Here is a 14,363-nt window from a genome sequence, read left to right on the forward strand (position 1 = left end):
TTGTAAGATCCAGTAACCAATGATCAAGAAACTCTTGAATCTTTTCAGTGGTAAACGCTGACGAAGTAAATATATTTGCTCTGTTAGACGCAGACGCTTCGGAGGGGTGTTGAAAGTTAATTTCGGTCCCTGATGCAATTTAAGAACATGATTTCGGAATGCTTTGTGGTGCCAAGTTTTTAAAAATAACGTTGGGTCGAAAAAAAGTTTAGATTTGGATCATGGTGTTTAATCTTTTTAGCCAGTACCCCAACTAAACCACAGTGCCCCTATTTATTTCCCTTGGGTGGTGGTATGCTTGTTAGTTTTTAACGTGAGTTACGATACAACTTAAATCTGCTCCTTCAAAGTAGCATCAAATACGAAAAACGTTGGTTTAAATAAAAACCAGGACAATTTATAGAAAACGGTAACAGAATGTATGCAGTTTCGGCAAGAATGGGTAAAATATGCACAATTAATCTTTATAAATTAAACTGCCTACTTAGAAACAATGAAACTCACTCTTGGCCGGGACTCCCTCCGATGCTGTCGCAGTATGCGGTTCCTCGGTTTCGCCGTAAATTAAGTTAATATGAGAAATAAATGCTCGGTACGGGTTGCGAACTATGACTACAGCAGATTTGTAAACATCTAATAAGGATGAGTTGCCGTTAAACCTGTAAAGGACCCAAAAGTCAAGAAATTAAAGGTTGCTGTTGTTTACGATGGTGATGAATGAAAAACAGAATATTGCAGTTAAAACATAAACTTATTTCGCGAAAGCAAAGTTAAAAATCACCCTTCCAAAGTTTGTTGGCATCTTAAACTTATACCTTACATGCAATATTTTTAAGAAGAGCGACAGACGATTAGCGCAGTTTTTTTTAGTTCCGCCTTATTTGAATGGAAAGTTAAAGATTACACTGAAGCTGATCATCTGCCGCTCCTCATGGGTATTTTGAACACTTGAAATGTGAAGATAAATTCGTCGTTCACTACCCTGTAACACAGACTCCTATAGTCGATTATGACAATAAACTTAGGCCTTACCTTCATTTATGAGCGCTGGGTCCCTATACATACTTCCTGTGTAATACCCGTTTGCCTTTTCCAGCATAAAACGAGCCCATGTATTACCCGAACCGGGATACGAAACCAAAGCAGTCGTTGGATATGACTTTTGTGGCAAAAGTCCAACGTTGCCTCATCTTAGATCTTCTACTGTTGTTTTGAAAACTTCCACGTTTAAGTGATTGTCACAGTTCAATGCTTTGTGTGTTAAATTAAAACTGTGAATAAAACAATCCTATAGTACCGTTTTTTTCTTTTTCAATTTTTTTATGCTAAAACAAAATATGCCAGTAAACGGTATGTAAAGGGTGCAGATTCCGTGTTAAAAACCGTTTTCTCAAGCATTAGGTTTGTCGTGTATATAACTTATGTTCTCTAAACTGTATTTGAAGACCAATGATGACAACAATTTTTGGTGAAATAGTTTTTCTACAAAAGAATTTTTGTACCAGTTAAATCTGTTTTTCCCCGGTATGTATATAGACTACGCCGGGTTTTCAGGAAATCCATGTATCAAACCATCATGCTGTTTTGATATTTTATTTTGTACGTTTAAATTATTTGGTTATGGTCTTACCTTTCAGACATGTTTCCACAAAAGCAATTATTAGATTTTCTGAACACTGCGATAGGATGGCGTTCGCGTTCACAAATTAACATGCAATCTGAGACGGTACCAATGCCTCCGTATTTAACTAGGCCGTGTTTTTTCGGAAGTTGAAAGCAACCTTGGCTTTTCTGGTTGACGTACGACTCCGAAAAAGGTGCTGCATGCAACTTCATGTTGTGATTTATTTGTTTATGAAATAGTAAATACTTGCACCATTCACGATTTTTAGGTCACTAAGCTGACACATTTGTATGGCTATTCGTGTCCTAGTCATGTACGGAAATATGTGAATTGCTCTGTCTTTGTGTGTGGGTATGAAAGTTATTACGTATGATAACCAAAGTATTTAAAATGTAAATGCATTTTTGTCATTAGAATGTCACAAATAATATTGATAAAAATCTTTGAAAAACTCCAAGGTGTTAAAAAACGTCTACACATGTAAGGTTTATTTTAACAAACAGGATCGATTAATTAAAATTTACGCAAAATGCCAGTATGCCTAGATAAAAATCTTTCTTAAATAGCCTACTTACCTTCAACGCACTGCCCCTCAGAGTTGCAAGTCGGGCCGGGCTTTTCGGGCCGGGTTCGGGCCGGGTTCGGCCTTAGGTATTTGTCAGAAAACGGGCTCAAAACGGGCCTGACTTTACGTTCCGTTTCCGTCATTTTTTAGTAACAATTCTCTCGCTTTGATCGAATGCCCACCCTGGTCTAAAACGTATTGTTTACCCCATTGTCTACTATTGTTCATTGTGTTTGTTGTCTTTTCTCTTTTTTTCTTTCTCATACTTTGTTGCAAGGCTTTCGTGGATAGACCTGTCAATCAAAATTTCGGGCCTAAACGGGCTTCTCAAAAACGTTTCGGGTTCGGGTCGGACTTCGGGCTTATACTTTCGGGTTCGGGCCGGGTTCGGGCTCAGATTTCGGGCCCGCTTGCAACTCTGCTGCCCCTTGCTCAAGAAAACGTCTACTTTAAATGTTCCTCCACATGTCATAGCTTTATTCTCACCACAAGCGGAATTACAGCCAGATCGTATATTCGAGGTATTCGGAACTGCCAAGTTAGTGAATTCCGTGCAGCACATACACGTTTTTCCGCGCTGGATAGCAGCAAATATGCGATTGCTGGGGAAATATGTTGATCTTCGTTATCCATAGGTATAGCTTTATTGCTTTGCCCAATGGTCTGTAGAGGTTGGACCATATACTGACATAAAACTAAATAGAAAGCAACGTGCAACAAATTAACAGTTTCTTTTCTGGTTTACGGCTATTGGTTACACAACTGCCATAGTTTAGTTTCACCAATGTAAGTCAGTTCAGTGCTGCGGGATTGCAGATAACACAGTAGTAATAAATATTTTGCAACACATTGTAGGCCGCAAAGTGGGCATTGTCAACAAACACTTACTTGGTCTGACAAAACGAAACACACCAGTTAACTGTCATAAAGTTGTAATTAACAGTTAACTCCGGTTTGAAACGTGGCACATCGAAGCCATCAAGAAGTGTGCCTTTGTAACAATGGGTTGAACGGACTGGAGAAGTGCGCGGTAAAAATACAAAGCCTAAGGACGGTGTTGAATAATATTCATTCTATATATGCGACAATAAATTTGTACCACCGTTGTACTCACTTTCGCAGTAAATGTCCGACTGATTTGCTAAGGGAAAAGTTGTTTTTCTGAAACAAACAAATGTAGCAAAGAATGGACTATACATCTTTCTATTCATTATTCTTACCTTCTGTGAACGGGTGTTTTAAAAAATTTACTAACAGCAGCTGGTGATGAGTAAAGTAACACAGTCATGACAAAAAGCAGAAATACAATGCAATAGAATATCCTGCTCAAAACGTGCATGTCGATTGTACAATATTGAGCTGTTAAACCTGCTGGGCAGCCTTTCGCGTACGGCCTCTGCTAAAGCAAAAACAAGTATAATGGAAATTATATTTTCAACATTACTTAAAGCCTTACTTGGAAATGCAATATTTTTGTACTATAGCTTTATCCAGGGCGCAACTTTTTAAAATTGATTTTACAACTGAAAGATAAAGCTACAAACAACTCCTTGCTGCTCAAAAAATCTTTCTTGGAGATACTACAGTTACATGAAGAATACTGCTTGGTTTTACAAGTTAATTTCTTAGATAAGACACCACCCTTAATATTAGACGCTCAGTCACTAAATCGGTGACACTAACACAGAAACAAAACGTTTTGGCATAAATCGCTTTAATAGACCGCATTTGAGAAACGGAACTTCTTGACTCGACTGACTGCATTATGTCTATTGTTCTTTTGCGACGGGTTTCCAGATGTGAATTGTAGAACAAAAGTTGTGAATATGCCAACAACTTCAATGAGCAAAATATTTGAAAATACGTTATGGTTTTATGCATTTACAGCAGAATTGGCAAATTCAGTGATAAAACGTAAAACTTTTATATATTCGTTGTTGTTACCATTGTTACATTGAACAAAAAAACGAAGTTTGTAATCGTATGCTGTGTCATGCGTCCTGTGAATGATGCTAAATGTACTGGGTATAATTCGGTTCTGTCTTAAGATCACAACCGACAGCACCCGTATGCATTAGGCGGTTGCAAATCAGGTATCAAATTACCAGGCCTCAATCCAAACCACAATAAAATTCTACAGTGCTGGCATCAAATTGGTGCAGAAGTTTCCAGAATCAAACCAGTAGAATCCGGTTAAAAACATTAGAGCTGCCCACAGCATACAATCTCTCCCAAAAGTTTCGTGATAAGGATAAGTTTTAGAAGGTTGTCACATTGTCTATGTTACATTTATGTTTATTTTACAACATACTTGAGTGGATATAACAGGCCTATTGGACCAAGAACATTTTCAATATGTATTGGCACAATAAATGCACATAATGAGTTAGTGAAACCTATTAGTAAGCAGAAATTTTCATTGCAACACAGAATTAACTCCTTTCAAACCGACCTATATTGCTTACGCGTGCACCTTTTTATCTAAGTTGCCGTGAGAAATTGCACCACACAGGCCCTGTTACGTAACAAGGCCATCATTTAGTTCGAAAACAAAGGTCTTTGTCGCCGTTTTGTACTGCTGTCCTTTGAGTACTGTTTCTGTAAAGAAGTGGATATTTATTACATTTTTGGCGACTTGCAGCTGTTATATAGCATGTGGAACTCACTAGAAAAGATATCATCACAGGTAAGTTGCAGACATTTGTTTTGTGCGATGTCAACAATATTACATCCTATAGAGCAGTTTTGTTTTTAATGGCGGTGAAACCATATTTTCTCAATATGTGTGGTACTACATGTGCAAGTTTGCACGTACAATTGTTTTGGACATGTATATATTTTTGAGGTAATAAAATAGTACACAAAGTCATGACATTTTTAGTGACAAGCATTTTTAGTGACCAAGTACTACCTCATATTATTATATTACCATGTAACAATATTACCCGCATGTAATTTATTATCCAATGTCAGGTTTATAGGTATGGAACTTTCTGGAGCCAACTCTATTACGTACTGGTTTTTGTGTTTCGGATGATTATAGTCGTTACAATTGGAGCCAAAGGTTTGTACACATTGCAAAAGAAGCTATGAAATACCTAGTTTTGAGCTCAACTGTTTTGCCCTGAAATAACAGTAATACATAAAAGTATAACATTTCATCCAACAATGCTTGCCTCATGTTGAAATGAAAAACAGCGCAACATTTGAAGTGCATATTTAATTAAGTATTGTATATACATGCAGTATATGACGACGAACAATCTGCCTTCAAATGTAGTGTGAAAATTCCTGGCTGTGTGAATCTTTGCTACGACAAGTTCACCAACATATCGCACATGCGATTCTGGTCCTTCCAGGTAACGACGCGATATAATGCAGAGCTTTTCAACTTGCTTTTCAATGTTAGTAGAAAATGCTTTGGTTTCTTAACAGATGGTTGCTGTTATTTCACCGACAGTGTTGTTTTACGTCTATGCCACCTATGTGAATGGAGAAATTGAAAAGCTTAAAAAAACTGAAGCCCACCTGCGAATGATGGAAGACGGTGATATCGAGAAATTGCGACTGTCGGTGAGTCTGGCGCAGGCGCAAAATGCTTTAAAGTTTAAATGCTAAGTGCGCTTTTAATGCTCTGCTTCGTAAGTTAGGCAACCAAGGCACTTAACTGACACGAACACGTGTTAGAACATGGAAATACATTTGCACACTTTACGTGTGTGGGCTCGTGTAGCTTACAATACAACAAACTTGACTCATTTGTTGTTGTTTTTACTTAAAAAGAAAGTTAAGATATTTGAATTTCTTTCATTTTTTCAAATAACTAATTTTCGCTTTACTGTGGATAGGGTGACTCAGTTTGTGACAAAGACTTTCGCAAGTTGACTAAACGGAAGCAGACTATTGGAAATATCAAAGTTCGAAAAGTGTATTCCAACAATGAACTCATTGAGGTAAGCCGAGTCCGAAAAAAGTACAAGCCCTGAGATCCCGAGTTTTTTATAATAAAGCTCGAATTACGGGTACATCTAAAATATACAGGATCGCTTGGATCAGTTGGAGGCATCGTTATAACACAGGGGTCACCAAACTACGACCCGCGACCACATTTCATGGTTTACCAAATCGTATTGATAACTTTGTAAAATTCAATAATTAATCTACTCCTCACGAAAGTTTCCTGTCGCGACATGTAGAATTACACTACCTAACTTTATAGGATTAAAACACCCAGGATTGATCCAAAGTCAGTTTGTTACGTCACAGACAAGACTACAAGTGTGGATTGTGCGCAAACAATTGCCTTCTTTTGTTACTTGCGATACAAGTATTGCTCGTAAGATGTGAGGCGACCTATACAATTTGTGACGTAACACTTATAGACCTACACAAAGATTTTAAATGGGATTGTAGAAAGACCATATCTTAGAAAATACTAAGCAGGCGTTTCGTCCACCAGGTTGCATATTTAACAAATTTGTCGTTCAACTGGTGTAATGCTAAACAACATACTAGTTGTTGTTTCGAGAACTTGTATTTTTGCTAACGTTTCGCCCACCAGAACGGTAGGGCTTCTTCAGAGCTATGAATGATATTGCGAGCACAACAAGCGAAATGCACAAGCGCAGCGGGATATAACGAAAAATAATTACATCTTGGCGCAACTAGAAAAATCGCTTCGCGGGCAATGTAAACTATGCGGCCCGCGCGAATTATTTTTAAACTTATCCGGCCTGCAGTGAAAAAAGGACCCCTGATATAACACTTGGCGACCCTTTATATCGCTTGGTGGACCTTTATATCGCTTGGTGCATATTTATATCCCTTGGGAAAGGTGCACCTAGCATTATAAAGGTGCACCAAACGACATAGATGTATACCAAGCAATGTAAATGTGCACCAAGCGATCCTGTATATTTTAGATCCACCGCCGAAATACAGCCCTGACCCCGACATGGTTTTATAAATACAACTGGATACATTAGGTGGGTTTGGACGTATATGAAACGAAAATTTTGTGCTGAATTTTAGGTTTTGCCATTTTTAATATCTCTGCTGACCATCTTTAAAGGGAAAACCGCATTTAACATGAAAACATAAATTACAGAAAAAATGTTTATATAAACACCAAGACGCCGTTTTACCGACGATGTGGTCACTTGACTTGCAACCGTTAGATATTACATACAACATGACATATTATTTCTCAGGTACCGACAACCAACAAAGTTTACCTTGCATTCTACTGTTCGCTACTTCTAAGAATGGGAATCGAAGCACTGTTTATGTTTATCGGCTACCAGCTGTTCTTTGTCGAGGTGATTGGAACTGGTTTTGCCTTTGACAACACCATTTGACATAAACATGATATCATAGAAGATAAGTTTTAATTTAGAACACCAACCACTTTATCTAACACGATTGGTTAGCTCTTGTAGTGTATTGCAACTTCTCTATGGTCTTCAACGGTCAACCCAGTCGTGTTTACCCACAATGCGCCCTACATACCTTCTTTTTTAGCCTTACCTACTTTTTTGTAGTAGTATTCTTTTAAACATGCGCAGATGATTCTTTTCGGCACTCATCGGCATTTAGCACAATTTTGGCCAAACGTGCGTTATTGTGTTAATAAATTTTACGTGCGTTTGAACTTAGTCCACCAACTGTGTTCTACATATCCTGAAGCGAAGCTTTTTCCAAACTTAAACGAGTGGTTTAGCACGCCTGACCCATACACAGACATAAAAAACCCTTGTCCTCGGGAGTGTCCTGGGTTCGAATCCCGTAAAAATTTAAAAAAAAACTTGGTGATTCTTTTAGTGCATTTGTGTTGCTATATTTGCTTTCATCATCCGTAGGAAACTTAACCAAACTAAAATTACTCCATAATGCTTACAAATCTAACAGGACCCGATTTGCAAGATAAGCGGAACGTGCAGTACCCAAAATACATTCGTCCAGTTTATGTGGTTTAAAGTCAACAAATTTTACCACTGCAAAGGAGATGAGGGAGACGAAATTTGGGCAAACTGTCTCGCGCATTTTCATGACGAAGGAAAAAGTTACATTCCATGTTTTGTGTCAAGGCCTTCCGTAAGTTGAGTTGGATTTTTAAACTTAACGTAATGGTAGTTATGTTCTTTATTAGTCAGGTTTGGTTATAATTTCAAAGTGGTTAACTCTATTTGTTGCCAGTGTGACCACAGTACAAAATCATTCTGCTGCAAAAACGTTTTACTTGTTACCTTTTTTAAACCTGAACAGGGCTTCCCAAATGGCGGGTTGCAATAAACCTTTCGAAGACTCGGGTACAATAATTTAAACACTTAAGTCATTTGTATAAATGGTATTTTTTTAACTTTTCGCACACAAAAGTCAAAATCAGAGCAGCATGCAATCTTATGCTTGGCAAATCGCGAAAGCTTACAAATACAAGCAGATACTAAGCGTTTCAGTGACACTGACGAATTAATAATAACGGGGTCGCGAAAAATATTGTTAAAATGGAAGAGCTCGGTAGAGCTGCTAAGACAGGAACTCACAGACAGGCCTGCTAATTTTCAAAAGGTGGCGCAACGGAGCTTTGGCTTTTGTTTTGACAATAATTGCCGGCTCAGCATATTGCTGAGCGATTGCCATTGTAAAAGCATATGCTCCGTTGCGCCACCTTTTGGAAACTAGCAGGCCTGTCTGTGAGTTCCTGTGTTAGTAGATTTTCCGATAAACTTGCGAGTTTTGGAATACCTGGTATAGATAACAGCTATTTAAACAAAATGAATAATTGTGAGCGTCGCCCAACATGTGTATGAAATCAGCACCCTTACATCCACACTTCTATTCAGGAGAAAACTCTGTTGTTTCGATACATGAACATCCTCAGTGTTATCTGTTTTCTTGTCTCCGCCATTGAACTGATTGTTCTCACATTTCGTCCGGCCTGGAGAGGTCTAAAACCAAAACCTAAAGCGTAAGTTTATAGTTAATATCGGACTAAAGCAATGGTTCTCAAACTTTTTCATATTTTTATCGAAACGGTCCCTTTGCTATTATTTCAAGGGCTCGCGGTCCTTAAGCCTAAATGTGTATTTCAGAAATACGAAAGTTGATTGTGGGAATTTAGCTAGTTTTACAAAATTGCCCATAACAATGATCCAAAGAATGGAGTCGATTCTTAATTATACTTTGATTTTAACTGATTCAGTGTCACAAACCGACGCCAAAGAAGGTTATAAAAGTACCCCAGCCTTTTCGCCTTCCCCCCAAAATTGCCTCACAGACCTAAAGGACCGCGGACCCCAGTTTGAGAACCACTGGACTAAAGGGAGGTAACTTGAATACAGTCAGGGTCCTTTATTATTGGGGCTTCCAAGTCTAAAGTCTATGTATTTATATAATCGTATATATATGGAGGATCTAGAAAAATAGAGAGTGTCCAACACTTGTTGGGGAGTTTCCCAAATTCGTTGTTGACTGACGTTATATAATTCGATTAGGACATTTCCCCTTTCTAAAACGACATAGCCTTAAAAACGCCGATAGACTTATGCAGGCCTACCGAAAAAGCCGTCGGTTGCATGGTATCACTTTGTGAACTACACAGTGCTTATAATGGAATAAATGAATTTAGGGTAAGAGAAAAACTGCTTTACTGATATAGGCGCACAAAACATTATTTTTCAAGTCAAAAAAATAACCAAGTCACCGCCCTGACCGCTTGTGGGTGTTTACACACTAAATTCATCCATGATAATTATATAAGTTAGGCACCGTTCAAGGGGAACTGCAGTTCTTTTTATGTTGCTTGTTTGTCACAGAAGAAACACGAATTATCCAAAAGTGGAACCTTTTTACCCTTCTGAACCTTACGCAATGGCTGACTGCTCCAAACTGTACGTGCCAATTAAGATGACAGACCGTAAGTAAGTTTACAACAGGACTTTTTCAACTTGAGCAGCAGTACACGGTCTTCTTTAAAAAGCACTTCTAATAATGAAACGAATTTAGAAAGGTGGGGCTATTAAGGTTTGGGTAGGGGGTTTGTACAATAACATTATTGATTGAACTTAAATACACATTTTGAGCGTAATATTACCGTTGATATGTGGTTCAAACAGCACCACCCCCAAAAATGTGGAAAAATGCACATACAGTGGTTCTGATTGGTTAGGGTCTGGAACAAATTGCATCGATTGGCATATTATTGTGGCAAACTCCGTTAGTTCTATGATTTAAATGATAAAAGTAGCTTAGAAAAGTCCGCAGCGCACCATCTCGTTTGTAAAAGAATGTGGGCAGATCATGCAAAGGGGTAAAAATCCATTATTGGTAAAAAATAGGGCACTTGTGGGCGATTCAGTCGAGGATGAGATGCCCTGGTCAAGAGTTAACTTACATCAGAAACTCATGCGCCAGATTTTCATTTAAAAATGATTTTTGTGGTGAAATTAGCAGCCTTAACGAAAACCTACTTGTTTCAGTTTTTAAAGCCAGTTATATCTAATCTACTTTAGCCCAAGTCAATTCACAATCAAACTGTTGCTTTTCTCAGATAAAAAGCACGTTCGGCTGAACGACGAGGGACAAATATCTGACACAGCATCCAACAAAAGCTATATATAACCGTTTATGGAGGCCAAACAATCAAGCAGTAATACAAGGAAGATAAAATACACTCAATTTTGACACGCCATGTAAATAGTTGTTTTTGTTTGACATTCAATAAGTTCCTAAATCGCAGTACTGACCTCTGTGCCATTAATGACCTCTGAGGTCGTGGCTAAACAAGTGTAAAGAATCATGTGCGATTTAGTGCACTCTTTTTGAAGGTGATTTCAGAAGTGTACAAAATATATAGTTTAATAAAATGACAAAGCAGATTTTGAAATGGATGAGATATTCGTCAAGTGGGAATTTGGCATTCACATTTCAAACTAGGTTTTGTGTTTCAAGCTAAGTAACTTGTATTTAGCACCAAGACTTTATATTTAGTTGACAACAGTTTTCGGATATTTTTTAATCTCTTTTTGACTTTAGAAAAGAGCACATTTGTATGTTGGCATGTGTTTTACTGCCAAAATAGGGGATTTTAGTGACCTCTAGTTTATTTTACACAAAAGGCACTACTTCTATCAGCCAATGCTTTCCACAGTCCGAATTATTACTTTTGATGTGACTGGGACTCTTATGGGACACAATGATGCAGTAGGAGAGCAATATGCAACTAACCACCCGTGTTAGGGAAAGAGGGCGGGGTTCGACAGGAAAAGAAACCACCGAAAGAAAACCTGCCGGATAGTTTTAAGCGCCGGAAGAAAGAGCACACACACAAAGTACATATTCATGCTATTAGTAGACTTTGAACTAATATTAAGTTATCCAGGCAATTAATTTGAAAGAAAATAATAACTAATCTATTGAATAACTTAGATATTAATGACAAAAATAAAATGATGAAAAGCAAGAAAAAAGTAGTACAATAAAAATAAAAGATGAATAAAAAAACTGCTAGCCAAACATATTATCGGCAGATTGCGTCAGCATTAAATTTATTGCTTAAGTAAACACTTACTTAATTGTATCACTGCTAAGATTTATTTATCTTTATTGAAAACCAAAACGTAACACAACTATTGTGCTATAACGCAAAAAAATATGTACAAATTGCATCGCTTATTTTTAAAATTATTTCGTATGTAATGAAAATAAGAAAATACGGCCCAAATAGATGTACAAAGCGACATGGTTTATTGTTCAACACTAATTTGGAAGCTATAATCACCATTCAATGGTGTTTTTCTGCGTCAAACTATATTTTGAAGCAAATCAGCAATAAATATTGCTTTCCAGTTTTGCCCAAGTATTTACTTGTATTACTGCCCTTTAGGCAAATTTAAGAAAAAACTTTTTGAAAATTATAACGAAACGATCGGCCAAGAAGGTAAAAAAGTATGTACGATATGCACAAAAACACAGCTCAAAACTATCATGCAACGATAAAGGGCTTTAGATTTGTCATTCACAGACTGATAGACATTAACCTGTTCAACTGCTTTGACCAGAATCAATTTTCACTTGGAGCAGGTGAAGTTGCTAGATTTTGGAGTGGAATTGCTGTACTTGGATCTATCTTTTTTTATCGGCGCGACCTTTAAAAATGCGCTTCGACACGGTAAGAGACGTTTGCGATAATCGCAAAATGACTAGATCAGGCAGAAGACACTAAATAGTTGCATGCCGTTGTAAATGAGAGTTTGAAATGATAACGATGCCCAGTTGTTGAGTTGAGCTGCATCAATAGTAAAGAGGGGAAGTGAAATGATTCGGGAGAAAATTACCATGGCTGTACACACACTGATTCGGATAACAGTCCTTCTTACTTTCGGATCCTCGATTCGTCTAGTAAGGGGAGCTATGCAAAGAGCCAAGATCAACAACTTACACAGATTGTATGTTACCCCAGAAAAAAAAACATCAAAATACGCCAATCCTTGTCCACGTACTGACATGTACCATTTGAAACATCGTGCTCCCTTGTTAATGAAGTCCCTGTTATGAGTAGCTGACTGACTGTAACAAATGTAAGGGACGCATATCTGATAACAGTTATCGTTTTCATCACCCAAGGTTTCTTAAATGTGATGTCCTGGTTAAGAGAAGCTTGGCGCAACCAAATCGCCACGAACAGAAGCAGATTGGGCAGGATGAAAACAATCGGCTGAAGTGTAAAGTAAATCACACACCAGAGCCAGCCTAGACCACTGAAGTATATGTTTACAGCCACACAAATTTCGCTGGTGTGAATAGTGACAATGGTCGTCGAGAGTATAATGTTGGTCAGGTTCGAACCTAGGAACCTCAGCATTTTTTTTTTCTTCACCGGGTTCGTACCCAGGACCCTCCCGGGGACGAATCCCGATCAAGGTTTTTTTGTATGTCTGTATGTGGGTCAGGCGCGCCAGACCATTCGGCCAAGTTCCTGCCCAATTTTTACACAAACTGAATTTAAAATATTTCCGTTGCGCCACCTAACGGAAATTAGCAAATCTGTGGTGTGGTGCCTGTGTTAGTAGCTCCACCTTTCCTTACATGTCTGCACAGCAAACCGTGCAGGTTGCCTTTTTAATTACTCGTATTATGCGACGTATTCGTACTGTGGTAATCTAGAACAGTGCTCTTCAACCGGGTATACTGTATACCCAAGTGTATACCGCATCAAAATTAGGGTATACGACCGAAGAAAGGTATACGGAGGGAATACAGCTGAGGTCAGTGTTACTAAAGGTCACTATTGTGTTTTTATGAGCATCGTGACCTATGTGAGACTGACCTGCTTGTTGTAAAAATTATTGCGTCAGTTTGGGATTGTTGCGTCAATAATAATGGAAATTATGAAGCAATAAGCACATATCACATGGGTGCACAACCTTTTCGCTGTAACGGCCGCATCGTACATTCTTTTTAATAGTGCCTGATAGCCAATTTAATTTCTAAGTTGTTCCGTAGAATCTAGAATCTAGATTATGCTGAACAGTCTAAGGATCAAACTTTACTGTTTATGACGTCGCCATCTAAATTGTGACGCCAATGATGCCCGTTTTTGCATTGTTTACCCATAATAGGCTTACAAAACGTCTTAACGTAAGCATGCGGCTTTTGGGCTGTTAGTATTTTTCCAGACCATCAAACTAGTTTTGCAATCACAATATGTACGGGCGCCAGTACATGCATTTAAGTTTACATGTTTCAGCCACAGGTTATGTACCCCTGACTTAGTATCACAATAATTCACGTGAACAGCCAAGTAACTATTAGTTGACTGTTTTACTATCTGTGCATAATTTAATTTTTTTGCTATGTATAGGGTATACAAAGTTGCTTGAAAATTGTAAAAGGTATACAACAGGAAAAAAGGTTGAAGAGCACTGATCTAGAATCTAAAAATCTAAACTTTAGATGTAGCCTACCGTACAAAAACGGTATTTACGACAAAAATCGCAAATTCGAAGAAAGCTATAGACCAGTGGTTCCCAAACTTTTTCATATTTTTTCAAAACGGTCCCTTTGCCATTATTTCGAGGGCTCGCGGTCCTTAAGCCTAAATGTGTAATTTATAAAAACGAAAGTTGATTGCAGGATTTTAGCTAGTTATGCAAAATTGCGCATAACAATCATCCA

At 38.0% G+C, this 14,363-nt stretch overlaps 1 protein-coding gene and 1 long non-coding RNA gene across 2 annotated transcripts; one reads left to right on the forward strand and one right to left on the reverse strand.

Annotated features, from left to right (window-relative positions):
* The first annotated feature begins 4,715 nt into the window (after positions 1 to 4,715).
* LOC145234453 (gap junction alpha-4 protein-like) lies at positions 4,716 to 10,112 on the forward strand. Its single transcript, XM_080099182.1, has 9 exons — positions 4,716 to 4,875; positions 5,163 to 5,253; positions 5,436 to 5,548; positions 5,625 to 5,762; positions 6,038 to 6,142; positions 7,400 to 7,507; positions 8,097 to 8,282; positions 9,032 to 9,156; positions 10,004 to 10,112. Exons 1-9 carry the CDS (start codon positions 4,843 to 4,845, stop codon positions 10,110 to 10,112), a joined length of 1,008 nt encoding a protein of 335 aa, XP_079955308.1. The 5' UTR covers positions 4,716 to 4,842.
* A 1,394-nt stretch (positions 10,113 to 11,506) lies between these two features.
* LOC145233333 (uncharacterized) lies at positions 11,507 to 14,012 on the reverse strand. The gene is made up of 2 exons (XR_013861065.1): positions 12,699 to 14,012; positions 11,507 to 12,597 (listed from the first exon to the last, which is right to left on the reverse strand). It is a non-coding gene; the product is annotated as an uncharacterized LOC145233333 (long non-coding RNA).
* Between the last annotated feature and the right edge of the window lie 351 nt (positions 14,013 to 14,363).

The sequence above is a fragment of the Phallusia mammillata genome, chromosome 6 (assembly GCF_965637545.1).
Source record: "Phallusia mammillata chromosome 6, kaPhaMamm4.hap1.1, whole genome shotgun sequence".
In the NCBI taxonomy this organism is placed as follows: Eukaryota; Metazoa; Chordata; class Ascidiacea; order Phlebobranchia; family Ascidiidae; genus Phallusia; species Phallusia mammillata.